Source organism: Lipophrys pholis, assembly GCF_963383615.2.
Source record: "Lipophrys pholis genome assembly, chromosome: 2".
Lineage (NCBI taxonomy): Eukaryota > Metazoa > Chordata > Actinopteri > Blenniiformes > Blenniidae > Lipophrys > Lipophrys pholis.
The window spans coordinates 7,573,899-7,594,695 of record NC_137636.1 but is presented as its reverse complement, the minus strand read 5'-3'; the positions used below and the strand labels follow the sequence as shown (position 1 = coordinate 7,594,695).

The window sequence follows — 20,797 nt, the reverse complement described above, 5'->3', positions numbered from 1 at the left end:
AAGAGAAGAAATTGAAGGAAAGTAGGAAAAACGCATCAAACATATCATTGACATTTTATTTTTCATTGAATAATTTCTACTTTTTTTTTTTCCGTGCGCCTTCAGACCAAAATGTGAATCAGAAGGAACAAACAAATCCCCTGATTGAGTGTACAATTCTGTCATAATAGAGAAACAAAGATAATTGCGGTCAAAAAATATTTTCAACCACCATTTGCTTAGCTGTTATGGCATTTATATACTGTTTAAGGAGGAAATATTCTTAATAAGCAACAATATTTAACATATATTAGTATCCTAATCTGAATCCAACCTTGAACAAAAAGTCGTTCCCTGGGTCTGTGCATAAAGGATGTTGGACAAGTGGCCAAAATAGAATGATGTTTGATCAAAAATCAATGCAAGCTGGCCTCTAGGAGACTGCTTAAAGACAGTGATAGACAACTCTGCGATCCACATCCGTCTTAACCATTTAGTTCTCTGTATACATGCTGTATGTGACCATCCCACTCACAGGTATTCAGATAGCTATAATGGTTGATCTCATTTGCTGCAAATCCAGTGTAAAATTCATTGTCTATAAAAATATTGAGATTTACTTGAACATAACCTTCTGACTATGTTATAATAAAAACTCCAGATGTCCGTTGCAGTTGCACAGTGGGATGTACTGTATAAATATTGTATAAAATAAGGCAGTCTTTTTCAGTAGGATAAACCAGATACAAAAATTTCTGGGAGAAAAAATTTTCAAGTCCAAAATGTCTTCACATATTTCTGCTGTTGTCAAATGTCAAGCGGTTTACAGCATTAAACCAAGAAGTAAGGGATTGTTGCAACAATGAATACACCCACGCACTCACACCAACAACCAAAACACACCCACACATGCACACACGCAAACTCCTGATGATCAACAATAACAGCTTATTCTCCAATGCAACATCCCACCCCTGGACAAATCACTGAGACGTAGACATTTCTAATATTGTTTACAGTGCAATACAAAAGTGTTCATTCAAACTGGTACTGTACTTCTGATAAGAAAAAAAAAAAAAAATGTTTAATATGGTAATGCTTCATATGAATAATAATTGTGAATCTTTTTTTTTTTTTTTTGAGAGTTATAGTAGTATTTGTCTTCATTAGCTTTGGCTTTTATCTCTCTTTTTAAATTCATTTTGTTCTTATTCACCAACTAATTCATTTATTAATCTTAATATAGAAAATATGGAACATCTACGAAAAAAAATTAACATACCAAATCATCAGTAATTAGATACCTATGATCACGATGTTGAGGTTTTTGTCTCTCAGCAGTGGCCTGAAATTGAAGTCCACTCCCTGACCCACGAGGAAAGTGTCCTCTCTTACTTCTGTGACGACAGCTGTGTGTCAACTTAGATGTGTTTCTGAAGGACACATGGAAATATTGCCAAAAAAAACCAACAAAAACAAACAAAGACTAAAGTAGCAGTGGAGTGTTCTTTCTTGACGTGGCCTCCAGGGGTTGACGGAGCAGTCCTGCCTTGCTGCAAGCACAAGGACAGAGGTCAAAGGTGACTATGGCCTGACGTGGATCGGACATCTTCATATGCAGACCATCCACTCCTTCGGTAAACACGCAGTTTTTACTCAAAACAGCAACTTCACAGGCAGACGGGAGTGCCCATGTGGTAATCAGAGGACGGATGCTTTTCCGGGAGGCCAAAGAGCATTCTCTCTCTCTCTCTCTCTCTCTCTCAGTCATGTCACTTGGCCAGCTACACTGCGAATGCCTGGGAGGCACGAGGAGTTCATAAAGATGCTGTACGTCCGCGTCTGTTACAGTTCCCATCTGACGAGCTTGTAAAGCCGGCAGCGTCGCTGCTGCAATCGCACGTCAGGAAGTCCTTCTGTGGTTTCTGCGCGGACGGACATGTGGACGCTCGGCGTGCTACAGAAGCAGGAGAGTGAAGGCGAGGGGGCCCTTTGGCTGGCTGGCTGGCTGGCTGGCTGGGCTGGCAGGGAGAGAGACGCACCAGCAGGAAAGAGGAGGTCTGCCCCGGACAGTGTGGTCCCAGGGCTGCACACTGCAGCACCTACTCTGGAGGTGGTCGAAGGCTGTGCAGCTTCCTCTCATCAAGGCCTTTCCAGTACTTGAAGTTGTTGTCCAAGTGCTGCATAAGATTGGGAAGGTCTGCAAAAGCTGGAGAGACGACCGACAATTACGATCTGTGTGATCCTTCATTTTCTACAAAAAGAAAAATGTCTTTCTTCCCGATACATAAAAGAAACAACAAAAAATTAACAGTGAATTGCTTTCCCTCCTGCAGCAAATTCTAATTCCACATATGATGGACAGGAGAGAAAATGTTATATCATGAAACAATTTAAAAAAATCCATAAATATATTGCTATCACGACAAAAAAAAAAATCTGCTTCATAACAGCTAATAACTAAGGCTTTGGAGCATTAAGAGTGTTTGTGTTGTGTGACGTAGTCTTACCATCCCATGCATCAAACATGTCCGTAATGAAGTAGTCTATAAAAGAAATCTGGGACTTTGGGATGCTACATGTGTTTCTGTCAAACACAGGCATGACCACTGGTAGACCTTGTCTCTTCTCCTCATCCGTCTGTGCCAGAGACAAGAGCACAATTCAGCTTGATCACCATAAAAATGACTTTTGAATACACACTGCTAATGCAGTTTGTGTGTGGAGATGAATTTTAACAGACAATGACGTCTTGTTTTCGTCTAATTACCTGTGCAAAATACTCCTCTGAGATGCGCCCAGCCCATTCTATACAGAGCTCCTGAGGCCTGCATGGATTGGAGATGTCTGCACACTTAATCAGCATCCGCTTGACAAGGATGCGATTTTCAGGGGACGTAAGAATGCTTTTGACAGATTCCTCATCACCGTTACCCTAAAAAAGGAAAAAACAAAATACATTATTACCTCAAAAAAAACCTCAATATGAACAGATCCTTATAAAATACACAAAAAAACCTTTATTTGCACCGAATCGAGCCGATGGAAGTCAGTGTGGTGCAAGCAGTTTATGAACCATCTACTTGTGTTGACGGAGAAAATAGAATCCGTCAGAAGTCATACTTGTATGTAAATTGGTAAAGAGGGCTGCAGGAAGTCACATGACTTGTGACCTACTTTATGCTTCAATATTAAATTCACTGACTATGCCAAGAGGAAGTACAGGCCTGCTGTGCGGATTCAAAATGAGTGTGGTTTGATTGTAGATCAGGGTCTGCTACCTTTAAGACCAAAAGAGACGGTTTTGTTTTACCACTTTCCGCCAAATAAATTTCATCTGGAGCCGCAAAACATATTTGACCTTTAAAATGAGGAAACACCGTTTTTGTATGTATAGCACAATCCTGTACAACTTTATGAACTGTTTATTTGGTTTGCAATTATGTTGTTTCATTACTTTGTAAAACTCTAGACATTTCATTCAAAATCTTTTTTTGCCGTTTTAACATTTCTTATTGTGCATAGTAGTTTCACCTTTTGCCATCTTAGGTGTGTTAGCCATTTGACCTTTAACCATTTTAGCCCTTTTAGGAGACTTTAGCTATTGTTACTATAGCTGTTAAAGCCACTTTGACTCTGTTAGATGTTTTGGTTGCTTTTCCTTTTCGCCCTTTCTGTTAGTTCATAAATACAAAATATGCACTTGTGCCACAAAGATTACATATACACCTATTTAGAAATCAATTGACAGATTTTCTCCATACATCACGAGTTCTAACTAAAACAAAAGTGTGGCGAGCATTAAATGTTATATTAGTGTTGTTCCTGTCTTTAAAAGGCAAGACAACTTTTAAATGTCTGTGTTGAGCATTCCACACAGGGATGAGAAAGATGTTACCAAGTTGTAAAATTCTCTCCCCACAAAGCTATCTGTACCCAGGCAGCAACCGGCAGCAGGTCCCCTCATCTCGGATCATCATGACTTAATCTAATGTTGCTCGCATATTGACAGGACGTAATTCTGTGACAGAGTGAGACTGAGGTGTGGTCACCCTCAGCGTGCCCTCCTTTCACTGAAATGCTAAAATTAGAACTCAGCTACTCCTTCTACACAGACGTGAAACGCACGACCATTGACGAGAGTTTCAGCATCGTCTTTAACCTCACCCCATTCTCCTCCAGTGCAGCCAGAGGCTTGTTGATGCTGTTGACAAATTTGTTGACGTGTTCAAAGTGTTTGGTCATCTCTGTGGCGAGCACCATATCAATGATTGCCTGCCGTAATGTTCGATATTCATTCCTGGAAAGAGAAGGGGATAAATGGAAATCGGGCGAAGGAGGGAGAGCAGAGGAAGAGAAAACAAGGGAGAGAGTGAGGTGACAGAGTGGCAGATAGCATGGGAACCCGTGTGAACGGCTCTCTCCTCCCGACTACAGTGACAGTGGTCATGAATGGACGCTTTGTCCACCTTCCCCCTCAGAGGGGACCAGCACATGTGAGCTATTCTGTTTTGGGAACTCAAATCGCATTACTGGACTGCTGCTGTAAACACACAGACAAACACCACACATAAACATATATACAGTATATAAACACGCAGATCTCAACGTTACATTGCATTGAGTCCATTTCCTGAATAAAACAATCCTGAAAAAAACTGCTGAACCTAATTTTAACCTAACTCTATACAACCACGAAACATGTCTTACCCCCCATGACAATTCAGACTGCATGTTCACCACTATCATTATTAATCAACAATCATCAAATGTGGATTATCCTAATTTGTTGCATTGACACACTAAGAATCTCTGCAATTCATATTTGAAATTTCTAACATCCATGTTTCTGTTCTGATAGGTCTTATTGTATTAAAGTCTAGATTCTCTTCAATTTAAGTTTTTATAACAATTAAAGAAAAGAAAAAGTATTTAAAGTGGAAATATGGCCTTTATTTTGTCAATCCAGCGTCACTTAGCCATGTACTAAGGCTGTATTGACGTAACTTCAATAATGGATAGTTTATTCCACGCTATAATTTTTAAGAAAATCCTCACAACTTGCCCAGTAAACCGGGCTCCTTTCATGATGGATGCCTTTTCTGCTGCAACCAGGATTCAAACCCAGGTCCCTTCTTACCTTGATGCACCGAACACATACTTTTAACAGTTTTAGAAAATTAATGTGATTACCTACTTTTGATCAAACAGTGTGTGTTAAGTTTTTCTGGTTTTCATTACATGCATTATTTCAGTTTTGTCATTAAATACATATCTTAAACATGCTGTTATGCTTTTTTAAAAAGTATTTTTTATTTCCCCTTGTGCTGAATGTGCTACATGAAAATCTGTTTGAGCTTTAATCCAGAAAATCACAAGGCAGGGAGATTTCTATGATCTCCATGTGGAGCGACAATGCGGCAAACATGACCGACGTCATTTACGGTGATAGCTCTCCTACCTTTCAATGTTTTTGAAGATGTTGCACTTATCATCTCTGGTGGTGATCTGGAAGGCCAGCGCAGCGTGGTGACTCTCCAGCACCGCTGTGTCGTTGTAGAGGATGGCCAGCTCACTTCCTGCATTGCACAGGAAGCTGTTTGTGCGGCCTGGGTGGTCCACGTCGTGCACTGTAGCAGCAATCAGGGCTGCCACCTCATCAGTGGGATCCAAACTTTGCTGTTGACGCAAAACAATGAAGAAAGACAAAAATGAACAAACATTTGTTTCTCACTTAAATGAATGTTATTTGCTTCGGACATAAACTTTGATGAGGTAGTTCAAATGCTTGGTCGCCTTTGCTTCATTCATTAGATAGGCTTATATGTGGGAGTCCAGTTTAAAGAAATAGTTTTAAACTATAAAAAAAAAAGAAAAGCATAGGATTTTAAATTTGTTTCTTGTTGGGAAGGTTATACGACGTGTTTATAGAAATTCCACAAATTCATTAAAGAGAAGTTTGCGTTTCAAGTGCCCCACATCTGAACTGTGGTAATTTCTCCCGCTCAAGGACGTGACCCTGAGGATCTCCTGAGGGTTTAACCCAGGGCGACGCCCCGACCACTCCACCAGATCTTTTAAAACACTTCCTCATTTTGAAATTAATTTCCACGTAACAGACACACTGACCCGTCCGCGGAGTTCCAGGGATTCATTAACCTTGGATGATGCAACTTCACAGTTCACAGTTCACAGGCTAAGCGAATGAAAGATCACTCCAGTGAGATCAGAAATAGATGGTCTGGTAATCGGCTTAACCAGTGCGTGCCCTCAACCGCTTACTGAGCCACTGACACACTTGGGCAAAAGCATGGCTTTCTAGGATGAAGTCGGCAGGGATGGGAAACGCAACACTCAAGAATGTCTAGAGAGAGATAGACATGTGTGCCATAGAGAATTCCTACGTTTGGATTCACGGCAAGTAGTAATGAATTCTTGTGCACCGTGTAACCTTCAAACGCTTCATATGAAGTATCACTGCTGACAGTTGAACAAAAAAACAACATCCAGTGAAACACCTCTTTCCCTATTCTTATTGTACATTAGAGAGAGACCGACAATCATTTACAAACACACTCAACAAAATAGACAAATCGGAGTCACCAATTAACCTGAAAAGCATATCTTTGGACTGCGTGAAGAGCCGGAGAAGCTGGTGGAAACCTACACAGACAGAATATGCAACCTTCAAAAAGAAAACATCTGGCCCAGATCCAAACTCACTGTAGGTATCCTGCTATAAACTAAATGTGCAACACATCCCCAAATCAAATGTGTATCAAAAAAATGACTCCTGAGTCGAAAGCAGCTGGGTTAAAATCAGACTATATAAACAGTAAAACAGACAAATAAGAGATTAGAAGACTTCTGTTCCTAATCCATCTTGTTTACTGTTCAAACAAGAATAGCAGTCCTGCATTGACGCTCATCTGCTGTTCAATTTTAGGTCTGAATCAATCGGACTGCATGATAACAGAGTAGCACTGGCGTCAGAGCGATATTGTGATAGTGAGATTGTGAAAACCCGCTGAAGGCTGCAGAAACCCTTGCTCTCGACCAGCTTTCACTAACGGGATTATAAAGGGAAACACTGTGGGCTGATAAGATTTCAGAATGCAAGAGGTTTTGTTACAAAATTTCAGGATCTTCAAAATAACTTCAGAAGGGATTCAGAATCTAGATGCCGATATTAAGTGTCTGCTTTCATGTTTTTGTGCTGTACGTCCTCGTGTTCTTCTGGAAAAGTGTTTCAATAAAAACTAAGGAATCAAAAAAAGAAAGGGCATGAGCTGTGAAAACTTTCAGGATAGACTCACTCTGTGCACGGAGAGTAAGAGGAAACTTTACAGGTATTTATAAATTATTGTGCTATCATTTGGCTGGTCTGGCCCAGTTGAAATCAAATTGGGCCGCATGTGGTTTAAATCATCCATGCATTGAAAAACAGCTTTATTGCTCATTACTAATTTACCTTGACCCTCTCCTTGTTGAGAAAATAGGCTGTTGCGTGCAAGACATCAGCCGCATGTGAGGAGTTGTGGTAGGAGTTACTGGAGTGGTAGTTAGCTTCGATCACTTGTAGCCAGGAGCGCAGCGTGGCTTCGGGGCAGTTCAGGAATTCACAGACCCCAAAGCGGGAGAAGATCTTCATGCCCAAGTAGGTCAAAGGCCTGCAGATAGATGCGTACAGACTCTCATCACAGGCTCTCTATGCAGAATAATAAAGACACCTCTTGAAGACACACAACTTTTGATGTGCTGGCTCACCGTTTTATGGTTGCAGCCTCCAAGTTGAAGATGTCGAAATCCCAAGAGTCCTCATTCTCCATGGTCTGGGCAATGCGAGGGGGGATGTCATTTAACGATAAAGGAGTTGTCAGGTGACTGGGGATGTGGTGAGGTTCTGAGGGCAAAAGTGAACAACAAGAAAGGTGGTATTCATGTAAAGAAAGAGAGCTTAAAGATGTGCCGTTTCCTACCTCTGCATGAACTCTACTGAGAAAAAAATAAGTTTTTTTGTTTGGAGTAACAAAATAGCTGAAAAGTGGAGATAAAACTCTCAAACCATGCCAACTCATTTAATGCCAAACCTGCAGCATGTTTTGCGCAAACTCACGTTTTGTGGAAAAGATGTACTCATTTCCTGACAGTCTGCGTAAACCATCCTGTGAACAAGAAAAAAAAAGATTCAGGCACAGAGGAAGTAGTGGGAATGTGTAATTAACTCAATGCATGCACACATTAACAAGATCCACCATTTATTGTCTCTCAAACAGCCATATAAAAGAGTTAAACTTGGTCTTAAAAATACCTTTTTTCTACAAAGAAAATACAAGGACGTCATTTAAAAGAGGAACCGTTAAGGTTTAATTATCTGGCTGAGAAACTCACTCTTGCATCAGGCCTGATATAAAAGTCCTCTCTGCTAAATTAAGCCACAAGCAGCACAAACACGGGCATCAGGTTGGACTTTAAGGAAACTTGGGTGAGACCAGTTCATGTTTCTGTGACTTGAACATCACCATCACAGGCATTTCAGTGAGCCACAAATGACAGATCAGATTTAGACACAAGTCGAGGGAGGTGGGGAGGGGGAGGCGACGGTGGGCTGAAATCACTGAACCAAAGCCACAGTCTAAATATCACATGTTGAAACAATTTTAAAATGTTTATCAACGAGGTGCAAGAAAGAAAAAAAAAAGAGGGATGAGAGGAATTCTGTTTTATGTTTAAATTGAAAACGAGGAGGGAGCTACTCTATAACATTCATATCGTGTGGAAACACATTTATTCAGTTATACGTCATAAACAAGAACACAGGAGTTGAAGTACTAAGGGAAAACCATCCAAACCCAAGGATTAAACTATTATTAATGAAACAAATAGATTGTTTACATCATTATCACCACATTAAATAGCTATAAATGATCAGGATGTCAAAAATGGCACCCTGATGATTTATGCACATGCGTCAGGTAATCTGCAATAAATTATTTCATTAGGCCAAATGTCTTCCTCTGAGTATTTCCACATGCTGGATCTGCAAATGGGGTTGATCAGTTGGGTAACACATCATCGCTCAAATATTTAAACATGCGGTGAGAAGTATAATGATCCGGCTCTCCTTCGAATGTGTGCCGCGCCGGCTGTGTTTACCAGACGTCATGTCAAGTATCATTTTAAACCTTTGCTATTATCCGATTCATCTATATGGTCACTGGTTGTTCCCGTCACAGACTGAAACTTGCATCTTTCCCCCCAAATCCTTCAGCAGTGAACATAGTGTGCGTCACTAAATCACAAAAATAAAAATAAAATTATCCGATCCAGTCGTTCTCTTCAAAGATGAAGGCACATTCTCAATGTAAATCATGACCTCGAACAACAACTGTGTCAGTATGGTTTTGATTCAAATTTAAACAATGTTATAGTTTGAGCTTGTTTTTCACTGCAGAGTTGATTGAACTACATTATATGAGTGGAGTTTCTCATATTCAGACGCTCTGTTGTATATTATGATTAATAGTATATTATTAAAAGGGTGGCCAAAACTAAAAAAAAATCATTTATTTATTTACTCTTTTTTTCAGCTTTGCTCTGTTATGTTTGTCTGTTTTGTTGGCCATTTATTTTCTAAATTTATTCTGTTTTGTTGTTATTCCCACACGTACAAAATAAATTTAATTAAACCAAATTAAATTTCATAATCTAATGTCCAACTCAAAAAAGCTGTAGAAACTACAACTTAAAAAAAATAAAACCTTAAAATAGTTTCAAGCAATTCAAGCATTATTACTTTTTAAAGGGCAGAATTTAATGCAGAGCTACTGGGTCACATTATAGTGAGTGTTCCTAATAAAGTGACCAGTGAGTCTATATTGAGTGTCAGTGAGTACATGGGCGTGTGTCACAGATTGAAATGTTTACTTCACAAGTGAAAAAGGAAAAGGAGACTGGCTCATCTTTGACCCCAGCATTGTCTCATGGTGGCGCTGCCTGTGTACACACCAGCTATTTTAAGACCTTCTACCCCAGAAAGATGACAGCTCCTCTCTTAATGTTCACAAGATCTCCCGAGTTCAGGTCCAGCACCCCGGCCGTCACCGAAACAAACAGAAAACCGCGGCCAGTAAAATACATGAATATAAATAATCATCTAAACCAGGACAAAGACTTCAGCGCTTCGTGGTTCCATCAGGCTTTATCATTTATGCAGAACGAGTGTCTCTGGTGAAAGACCAACTGTGCTGCTGTGTTTCCACAGGCTACATGTATAAGTAAAGTCATGCTTATTCATCTGAGCCAAAGAACAGGATGTTTCCAGGCATGTGGAGTGGAGAGGAAAAGGTTCATGTGAGTGTGACTCTGAAGAGAGAGAGAGAGAGAGAGAGAGAGAGAGGAGAGGAGAGGAGAGGGAACTAAACAAGGGTGGGGGGTAGAAAGAAAGGGTGGGGTGGGCTTTCCTCTCCAGCCTACAGGAGCACAAAGGACAATCTAACACTTCCTCTGGGGTTGTTGCCAAGACTGCCAACTTGGCACCGTTTCTACCTCTGTTCTTCACCAGCGCTGTCTGTTAATCTCACCGTCCGACTCTTCCTCCCTCCCCCAAATGTGAACAGAAAAAGCTAAAGCACACGCACGCAGGGTCACACCGGCCTGCGTCGCTCCGATTCCTTGACATCACGGCGCAGCACACGCTTGCAGATATTCCTGCCTTATCATAAAGGAGTGGATTCATGCATAACGGAAGGAAGGTGTTTGGGTGTTTTCAGGCTGTTTGAAGGACCTCTGTGCTCTGAAGGATCTGCTGCTTACAGTCATCAGCCCTCCCACGAGGTCATTCGTATGCGGATCTTCATCCTTGGTGCCCAGCTGTGGGGAGTAGAGCTCAGTGGTCCTCAGGATCTCCAGTACCCGATCCAAGGCTTCGGCCACGGGCATGGGACTGCTTTCTTGCGCTGCGTTGATGATGTTGATTACCTGTAAAAATTCAAGAGAAACTTGATGATCCGTTGCAGCATTAGCAAGTGGGAATGCATGAACGGAAGACATAGAAATAATAGATGATATTCACTGAGAGATTGTAATTGTTTTACTAGTTTTATTATGGTCCAAAGTATTTAAAAAATAGTGAGGTAAAATATAGTAAAAAATAAGAATTAATTTTCTATTAATAGCAAATGTGTACACATCTGGCCAGTCCTATTTGATTTGGGTTATTTTAAAGCCTCTGGGTCCAGAAAACAATGACTCACTCCATCACCTAGAGTTTTAGGCTAACGCATGTACAAAAGGACACAAGGGTCAGAAATACAATAGTGCGCTTCTGGGGAAGTTATATATTATGTTAGGAGGTTTTTTTTCTTCTTTTTTCTATCCTGTGAAAAGATTTACAATAATTATTTTAGTATTTAAAATTTTGGGGGGCAATTATATAATTATAATAAGGACTCAGAGACTCCTAACCAAGTGGCTAAAGAACTGGACTAACTTGCCAGACCCGAGTTCATTTGCGACAAGCAGTAAAGTTGCTCAAAAACAGTAATTAACACACGACAGTTCCTCGTCATCATGATAGTACAAAGCAGGGAGGGTTAGAAAACAGTTAAGGTGAATGTTGAGATATGTAACAAGACCAAACATTTGGAGAACCAAGAGAAACTAAGAGAAAAGGAAAAGCACATTTTCAGGAGATGAAGGACGAGAAAGCCACCGAGTTGAATGTGGAGTTAAAGGAAGGCTGAGTTTGGTGGCGCTCTGTTGGATAGTATAACGATGATGTACAAAGAGGGTCATCCTGGTGGAGCCATCACAAGGAAGCGCCGCCTTCAGTCTTGAGGTAAATTTTGCACAAGCATGAAAAACAACCTGATCAACCTTTTTAGAAAGATGTGTTGAGTATTGACGAAGCAGAAAATGAGATTTCTTCCACCTTAAGGAGAACGACTTGGTTTCTGGTGGGAGCCAGTGATAGATTTGTGTGCTGTGTGATTCAAGTACAGCAGCAATATTAAGGAATCAGTACATCTGGAATACAAATATCGAAATCCAACTCCACAGGCATTGTGTGCAAGACGGCGCGAGTATTTCTTGGATTGTTCAAGTGATCTAAAAAGACAAGTGACTGAAAAATTTGCGTGAATAATTGTAGAAAAAGGTCAATTAAGTGACGAATTAAACACTTTGTGTATAATAATGAAGAAAATACCAAACCTTGAAGTAGAACTGAATAATTCGTTATGAAAAGGGCAACACATTTACCTCAGGGGTAGGAAACCTTAAACACAAGAGCCACAGATGGCAAACTACAGAATCGTCATTGTGACACTGACATCAGTGAAAATCAGCCATTTTAGATGGAAATGGCTTTTCACTGTATCTATTGGATCATGGATCAAATTTTGTTGTGAAAAACAACGACCAACTTCCCCTTAAACACGCTTTGCAAATGACTAGATATTTTTCACCAACACTGTTGTGATGGGAAAACACTTGGCCGTCGTCTAAACATGTGCCTGTTGAGATACTTGATGCTCCGTAATCCCTGTTTTTTCCTCTCCTGGTGCAATATGTTTTGAGTGATTAAAAGCAGTTTAGAAATTAGATCCGCGCTTACCTTGTGAGGCCCTCTTGTGAAATGTTTTCTATATTTTGTGTCATACTGTAAGTTAATTCAGTTTTAGCCCGGTGGTGATCAGGGCGCACTAGTTTAGAAGACAGTTTTTCGTGCCAGGTTAGAAAGGTTGCTGACACCTGGTTTGTTACGGTTGGAAATCTGCTAGTTTGGCAGTAACCTGAACACTTCAAGCTGATGTTTGTGTCTTTAATTCAAAATACTTCACTTGTATTTGTTTTAAACTGGACAAAAGATTCCTATATTCACTCTTCGGGTGATGAACTTGAAGGTTGTAGAAGCCCCAGCAGTAGCCACACCTATGGGGAGGTCAGCCAGCATGTGTCACAGCACAAGTTGTAGCTAATTACACAAATACAGAGACCGCAGCAGCAGTTCTTTCACCGCTTTATTCTGCTGAGGATGAAACCCAGAGGGACTCGCTACACAGTCAAATGATACAGCAGAGGAACTGCAGCGTGTCATATGACCCATCCCCGGGGACTTTTTCTGTTTCCGACCATCTCCTCTTGACATGTGTGCGTGATCTCTACATCAGCGCTGGTTGCAGCACAAGAAGTGCTCATGGCACTTGTGGCAGTTTTATGACCTAAGAGCTCAGTCATGAGATACAGAACTTCAGTACAAAGTACTAATCATATGATGAAGGCTGTGGGGTTGGGGGGCGGGGAGAGAAACTAACCCACCTTAGTGATGGGGGCCTCGATGGTCATGGAGTGTATTCGGGCCATTGACGAGTGCCTTCGCTGTGAGCTCCCTGTCGGGACGAAAAAAAAAGAAAAGCATCCCTGTGTTAGAAGTTTCAAAGTTAATCTCGCAAGAGGAGTAAAAACAAAAACAAGTTTAGCCGCAGTTGTCCAAACACTTTCTAATGAGTTTGTTTGTGTACGTGTCCAATTAACACTTGACGCCAAAAGTTTCCATCATTCATCTCCCTTCACTCTCACCATCGCTCCCCCGGGACGTCGTGGATCTTACGTCCAGAGAGCCTTTCCTCCGGTCTTTGTGCTTACTGGATTGCATGTCTGGGGGGACGAAAAGACGTCACATGAACACACGGACAAAAAAAACAGTTCAGGTGTTCCACATTGGGTAACATTGCGTCCTGTACTGGAGGTGATGTGAATCAAATTTAGTAGTGATCTTTAATGTCTGCAGTGGCATCGTCACTGGTGTGACTCTACACATTCGTCCAGTGGCCTTTGACATTTTGTAGGGAACTTTTTGAGAAATATTAACCATAGATTCTTGAAGATATAGTTTATTTCTTCATCTCGACAAACTCCAACTACATTATATCATAAGGTATACATTTCTCAATTACTTTCTCTTAAAAGTTTCACAATCCTGTTGTCACATCCTATCAAACTTCCAGAGTCCTTCTGTCCGACAACACGATGTGGGTAATCATATAAAAATGCTCCACATTTGAATAAATAGGCCTATATTTCAAACTTTTAATCTCTTGCACTAGTTTGATGTGTATTGTACATGTGAACAAATATGAAGGGAACACATTTTAATATTTTTATTGTTGAATTATTTTCATATTTTCACCGTCCAATCAGGAGAACTGATGTACCGACAGAGGAAGAAATGCTGCACCAGTTTTTGGTCTAACAAGAAGTGTAAAGCGCTGAGCATTGTGATAGTTTTCACAGATTTTACAACACAAGACTATTTGATTATTTCTGTCATTAAGTTGTGGTTTGTTTTGAGGAAACTGGAAGAAATATGGAGGTTACCATATTCGATCAGTTGTCTGAAAAAAGGGCTAAAGCCCATTAAAGTTATGAGATGACAACACAAGGAAATAAAGCACAACTCAACACTTTACCTTCAAAGTAACAACCAAATGAAACAACGTGAAATCATTAACCAAATGGAAAATAAACAAATGGAAATCATTCAGAAAACTGAGAACATTTCTTTGACAAGTAATTTTTAATAAGTGTGTAATTTGTGTGAGTTTTAATAAATGGCACAGAGGACATTTTTCCAACTAAAAATTGAATAAAAAAAATCCAAACTGACTATCCGTACAATACCTTAAGACTCAGCCTGAAGCTCAGTAGTCAAAAGAGACTAACATTTTTGTTATTTTGTTGAAAAAAATATATTGGTTTAGCTAATAAATGTACTGTTTTGGAACAAAATGTTGCATTCAATGTCCCATTTCATATTCAGCGACATATTTCATCTACAACCACAACCAAGCGTATGGGTGAGGATTCTTAAGTCAAGAAGTGTTTGCCTTTCAGATGAGAAGTGAAACATAAAAAAAAAATAAGCAGCCCCAGCTTCCCTTGTGATACACCTAGAGATTACAAATAAACAGTGAAGGAGCATTTCACCCACTGCTCTAGTGTTCATTTTCAAAACCTGTTAAAAACCTGTTTTTTTTGTTTGAAATTGTGGTATACAGATATCGCAATCAGATCTGAAGAACTTATTTTGGACCTGTGCTTCAGTTGGAAAAAACTTGTTTCTGACATGCGCAGTGAGTAATTCGAGTGTGACGTCATCGAGTGCAATCCAACATGGCGGCACCCTGCCTGTAGTACAAACTTTTCCGTCTGACGGAAGGAAAAAACAAAACAAAACAAAATAACAAAAGGGAAATTAAGATCACAAACAACGCTGGAAGAAGAAACGATCGAAGAACTTCAAGCTTACTTGGACGAGTGCTACGACCGTCTCGTCATGCCTAAAACACCTCAAGCCGCGGCATCTAAAAGAAGCCGGCCGGAGAGCTCTTCACCCATGAGTTCCCCGCCGTCCAAACAATTCGAGGACATCCTGGACAGCATTAACACCAAGCTGTCCAGCTTCGATGCCCGGCTCGCCCTGGTCGAGGTGCTCCACCGCGAGTTTCAGGCTCTCCGGGACTCGCTGGAATTCAGCCAGCGGCAGGTGGTGGAACTGACCACTGAGAACCAGGGACTTCGGGACGAGGTGAAGTCACTCAATAAAGGACTGACCGGGCTGACGCAGGACAACAAGAAGATGAAGGAGTCCATTCTCGATCTTCAGAGTCGGAGCATGCGGGACAACCTCGTCTTCGCGGGTCTGCCGGAGCGGGCGGAAGAAGACACCGAGGCGTCGCTGCGGGACTTCATGCAGGTAAGTCTGAAGCTTCCAGCCGACACCGTGAGCAAGATCACCTTCGCCCGCGTCCACCGCCTGGGAGGAAGACGACAGGACAACCAGCGCCCGCGGCCCATCGTCGCCAAGTTTGACCATTTCAAACAGAAAGAGCAGGTGAAGAGTCGCGGCAGGGAGCTACGAGGGACGGACTTCAGTGTCAACGACCAGTTCCCGAAGGAGATCCTGGACCGCCGCCGCCTGCTTTTTCCGGTAAGAAGGAAGTTAATCGCTGAGGGATCCCGGGCCGTCATCACCGTGGACAGGCTCTATGTCAACGGCCAGCTGTTCCGAGACCCCGCTGTCACTCCCTGGCTCTACTGATGGTCCTCACAAGCTGAGTATGACCACTCTAACACACACACATCACAGGTTTACTCAGGTCCAGGTAAGAGTTTAACTGTAACATCAGTAAACATCATGAACAACGTATATTAAAGCGAAGCTAATTAGTATTACATCATTAATGTACACGATGTTTGCTATATTGCGGTAGTAATAATTATTATGGACTTGCACTGTCAGCACTGGGATATTAAAAAAAAAAAAAAAAAAAAAAAAAAAAAGCACGGATATAATTAAAAAAAAAAAAAAAAAAAAAAGCACTCGTTACGTCACCGCTAAATGTCACCTATGGGTTTGAATTGGTTCTTTTTCTGTTTTTGGTTTCTCACTTTTCTTTTCTATTTCCACCCCCCCTCCCTTGTTTTGATAACAATACACTTCCACTGTTTTCACCACATTAAAACCTCAACATCACAATCCAACTGTCACCATATCACACACTCATATACTGACAGACACACACTACTACGTTTGAATAGCCAGTCAGACTTAGGGATCCTAAGTACACACGCACAGATATATGCATCCACACACACTCACACACACACACACATGCAGACAGACACATACAAAGATGCACGCATGCACACACGCACACAAACGCATGCACCTAGTCAAACACACATGCGGACACATATACACGCACACACTCACGCATGCACACACACACACACAAACACACCCATACACGCACGCGGACACACATACACACACACACCCACACATACAGCATTAGAGAACCCACCTAGAAGATGAGTGTAGCTAGAAACACGCTCAGGTTTGTCACCTGGAATGTACGAGGAATGGGCACGCAAATAAAAAGACAAAAAGTTTTTGAACACTTAAACAAACTACAGGCAGACATTGTCTTGTTACAAGAGACACACACACCTACAACAGGACATCACAAATTGATATCACCACAATTCCCTCACACATACTCAGCTTGTTTTAACTCCAAGCAGAGAGGCGTAGCTATATTAATCAACAATAAAATACAATTCTCGTGTAAAGACACAATCACAGATCCAGAGGGAAGATTTATAATTATTCACATCTCTCTTCAGAACATAGAGATGTGTATCGCAAACATCTACGGCCCAAATGTTGATGACCCCTCCTTCTATCATAATTTCTTCACCACCCTCTCAACACACTCTGATAAAACACTGATAGTGGGAGGAGACCTCAACATTGCCTTCAATCAACAAGTAGACAGAGCTAGTAAAGCAGCAAACACCCGACACTGGGAATCTACAGACATAGTCCAGCAGTACATGAGTGACTATGGTCTTTGCGACGCCTGGCGCACCTCTCATCCCACTCTTAAAGAGTACACCTTCTACTCAGCAGTGCACCAATCTTATTCGCGCTTAGATTACTTTCTGGTGAGTAAATCAGTGATTAAAGACATCTTGGACACACAGATTCACCCCATTACTATCAGTGACCATGCACCTGTCACTATGACAGTTACTAATAGAACAATCACCCCTCCTATTAGACAGTGGAGATTTAACACGTCACTGCTTAAGGATCCAGATTTCCTCACATTCTTTAAAAAACAATGGACAATCTTTTTAGAAACAAATGACCTGCCTGGTGTCTCTCCCTGCGTCCTCTGGGAGACAGCTAAAGTTGTCATGAGAGGTAAAATCATTTCTTACTCCTCATACAAGACCAAAAGAGAAAAAAAAAAGGAGAAAGAACTGGAAGATAAAATCAAAACCATGGAAACAGCTCATGCTGCCTGCAAAGACGACAGCCTATTAATGGAACTAAGAAAATTTAAAATAGAGTTGAACAAAATAATTGAACATAAAACACAATTTCAACTGCAGAGACTACGCTGGGAGAACTTTGAACATGGTAATAAATCCAGCAAACTTTTAGCCAATCAGTTAAAACGAAATAAAGAAAAATGTACAATCCCCTCAGTCCAAACTCAAAATGGTAAAATCACTTTTAACCCACAAGAAATAAACAATACTTTCAGAGAATTCTACAAAAAACTTTACTCTTCACAAATTGATCCTTCACAATCTGAAATAGAGAGCTTTCTGAGCACAGTCAACCTCCCAAAATTAAAAGAAGAACAGATCCAAGGTCTAGAAGCTTCCATCTCAGTAGAAGAACTGCAGGAAGCTCTCCAGCACATGCCTGATGGTAAAGCTCCAGGACCTGATGGATACCCCACTGAATTTTACAAAGAATTATGGTCTTTACTCTCACCTATTTTTTTCAGAATAATTGAGGAAATTAAAGAATCTTCAACTCTCCCCCAACATATGAACTGTGCAAATATCAGTCTTCTTCTAAAACCGGATAAAGATCCCACACTACCATCTAGCTATCGGCCGATATCACTAATCAATGTAGATCTTAAAATAATTAGTAAAACATTAGCAAGCAGACTGGAAAAAATCACACCCCACATCATACACCCAGATCAAACTGGGTTTATTAAAGGACGACACTCCACTAATAATACACGTAGATTAATTAATCTTATAGACCACTGCCACCACAATAAACAAAAAGCCATTATCACCTCCTTAGATGCAGAAAAAGCCTTTGATAGGGTAAATTGGAAATTTCTACTTGCTACACTACGGAAATTTGGATTTAGAGAATATTACCTTTCCTGGATAAAAATACTGTATACCTCACCCAGTGCCTGTGTTAAAACCAATGACCAAATGTCCTCAAGGTTCAATCTTGAGAGAGGCACCCGACAGGGGTGTCCACTCTCACCATCTCTCTTTGCAATTTTCATCGAACCACTAGCAGCAGCCATCAGACAGAATAATAACATAAAAGGAATACGAACAGCAAATATAACACATAAAATATGTCTCTATGCGGATGATGTGCTAATTTTCCTGCAAAACGCACAGACCTCTCTTCCAGAAACAATAGGGTTGATAGACAGATTCTCCTCAATCTCAGAATATTCTATAAATTGGAACAAATCAGTAGTCTTGCCTATCAACTCTACATTTCAGCAGACACCTAACACCCTACTAAAACCAGGGAACATCAAATATCTCGGCATTAACGTCTCAGCCAAACTCTCAGACTTGGTACACTTAAACTACACCCCCCTTATTAAAGCAATAGAGGAGGACCTCACTCGATGGAGGACACTCCCAATTTCACTTATGGGGAGAGTAGCAACAATCAAAATGATGATCTTGCCTAAAATTAACTACATCTTCTCAATGATCCCAGCAAAACCACCAAAAACCTGGTTTAACACTCTTGATTCTCATGTCTCAAAATTCTTATGGAAAAATAAACCATCACGTATAAGTTTAAAAACACTCCAGAACACCAAGGACCAAGGTGGTTTAGAACTCCCAAATTTTTATAATTATTATCTGGCCAATAAACTACTTTATGTTGTAAAATGGATCAATCAGAAACCCCTAGATGAAGGCTGGCTAGACGTTGAAAAAACATTCTGTGAAGATCTCCAAGTCAGAGATCTTCCCTTCTTCAGTCCTGACATCAAAAAGCACAGCTGCTTCAAAAGCATCAATATAAACACGTCGCTGACAGCTTGGTGGGAATTTCTTAAAATAAATGGATCTACACTCATTCCCTGCAAACTCACACCCATCTGGAACAATCCCGACATCCTGCAAAGAAAAAAACCAATAAACTTCCCAAGATGGCAAAATAAAGGAATAAGACACTTAGAACAACTTATCTCCAATAACTCTTTTATTCCATTTAATGAACTAATAGAAACATATGGTATCAGTCAAAACAACTATCTGGAATATCTTCAGCTTAAGTCAATAATACAAACTAAGTTCAAACTAGAACAGATTAACTTGAACTTACCTCAGACAGTGACAAACCTCCTGAAGATCTCAGCACCTAAACCTCTTTCTAAAATTATCTCAATCCTGTCAGGTTCAAATATCTCAATATCCCTTCCCACATTCAAATGGGAAGAAGATCTCAACATCAACAGAGACCCAACGTTTTGGTCAGAAATCTGTACAAATACATTCAAAATGAGCAAAAACCCCAATATACAGCTCATACAATACAAGATCCTTCACAGAGTTCATTACACAGGACAAAGGATGTTCAAGATGGGGCTCACTCCCACTAACATATGTTCAAACTGCACAGGTGATCTCCCAGATACTTATCTACACGCACTTTGGCTGTGTACGCCAGTCCAAACGTTCTGGCAAAAGATTTGTGAAGACTTATCGTTATGCCTGGGCCACCCTATTCCAGTCTCACCTTCACTTTGCTTGTTAGGAGATCTCACAGAAATTAAAAGAGAAAAAAATGAGTCCTGCATGCTCCTGGTTTCCCTAAGCGTCGCAAAAAAGGCGATCCTCATGAACTGGAAATCCAAAAGTAATTTGAATATAAAGTTATTTAAAAACTTACTTCTAGACCACATCACATTGGAGAGAATGTCTGCTTGTAGGAAAAATCATTTGACAGAATTTGAGTCCACATGGTCCCCAATAATTAAATACACCATGTAGCCCTGTGGGGGGGGGGTAGTGGCTCCACCCCGGGGCTCTGGGGACCGTCCGTGGCTGGGGCGTCGTGGCTTTGGTGGTTGGTGGCTCTGTGGGCTCGGGGGTGTCCTGGCATCTATGCTGGAGGGTTACGGCCTGGCCTGGGGAGTCCTGGGCGGGGATGTGGGGGGGGCTCTGCTCT

At 40.9% G+C, this 20,797-nt stretch overlaps 1 protein-coding gene across 4 annotated transcripts in view; it reads right to left on the bottom strand.

Annotated features, from left to right (window-relative positions):
- Positions 1–37: 37 nt before the first annotated feature.
- Positions 38–20,797, bottom strand: part of pde8a (phosphodiesterase 8A) — a 55,464-nt gene continuing 34,704 nt past the window's right edge. For all 4 annotated transcript variants that reach the window (XM_080458411.1, XM_080458408.1, XM_080458409.1 and 1 more), the window contains exons 12-22: positions 13,561–13,638; positions 13,300–13,370; positions 10,795–10,959; positions 8,096–8,144; positions 7,747–7,882; positions 7,451–7,649; positions 5,441–5,658; positions 4,147–4,279; positions 2,750–2,914; positions 2,490–2,619; positions 38–2,188 (exon numbers count right to left, since the gene is read on the bottom strand). In XM_080458411.1, the coding sequence (XP_080314537.1) occupies positions 2,082–2,188; positions 2,490–2,619; positions 2,750–2,914; positions 4,147–4,279; positions 5,441–5,658; positions 7,451–7,649; positions 7,747–7,882; positions 8,096–8,144; positions 10,795–10,959; positions 13,300–13,370; positions 13,561–13,638 (1,451 nt within the window). In that variant the 3' untranslated portion in view covers positions 38–2,081. The remainder of the gene's footprint in view (positions 2,189–2,489; positions 2,620–2,749; positions 2,915–4,146; positions 4,280–5,440; positions 5,659–7,450; positions 7,650–7,746; positions 7,883–8,095; positions 8,145–10,794; positions 10,960–13,299; positions 13,371–13,560; positions 13,639–20,797) is intronic.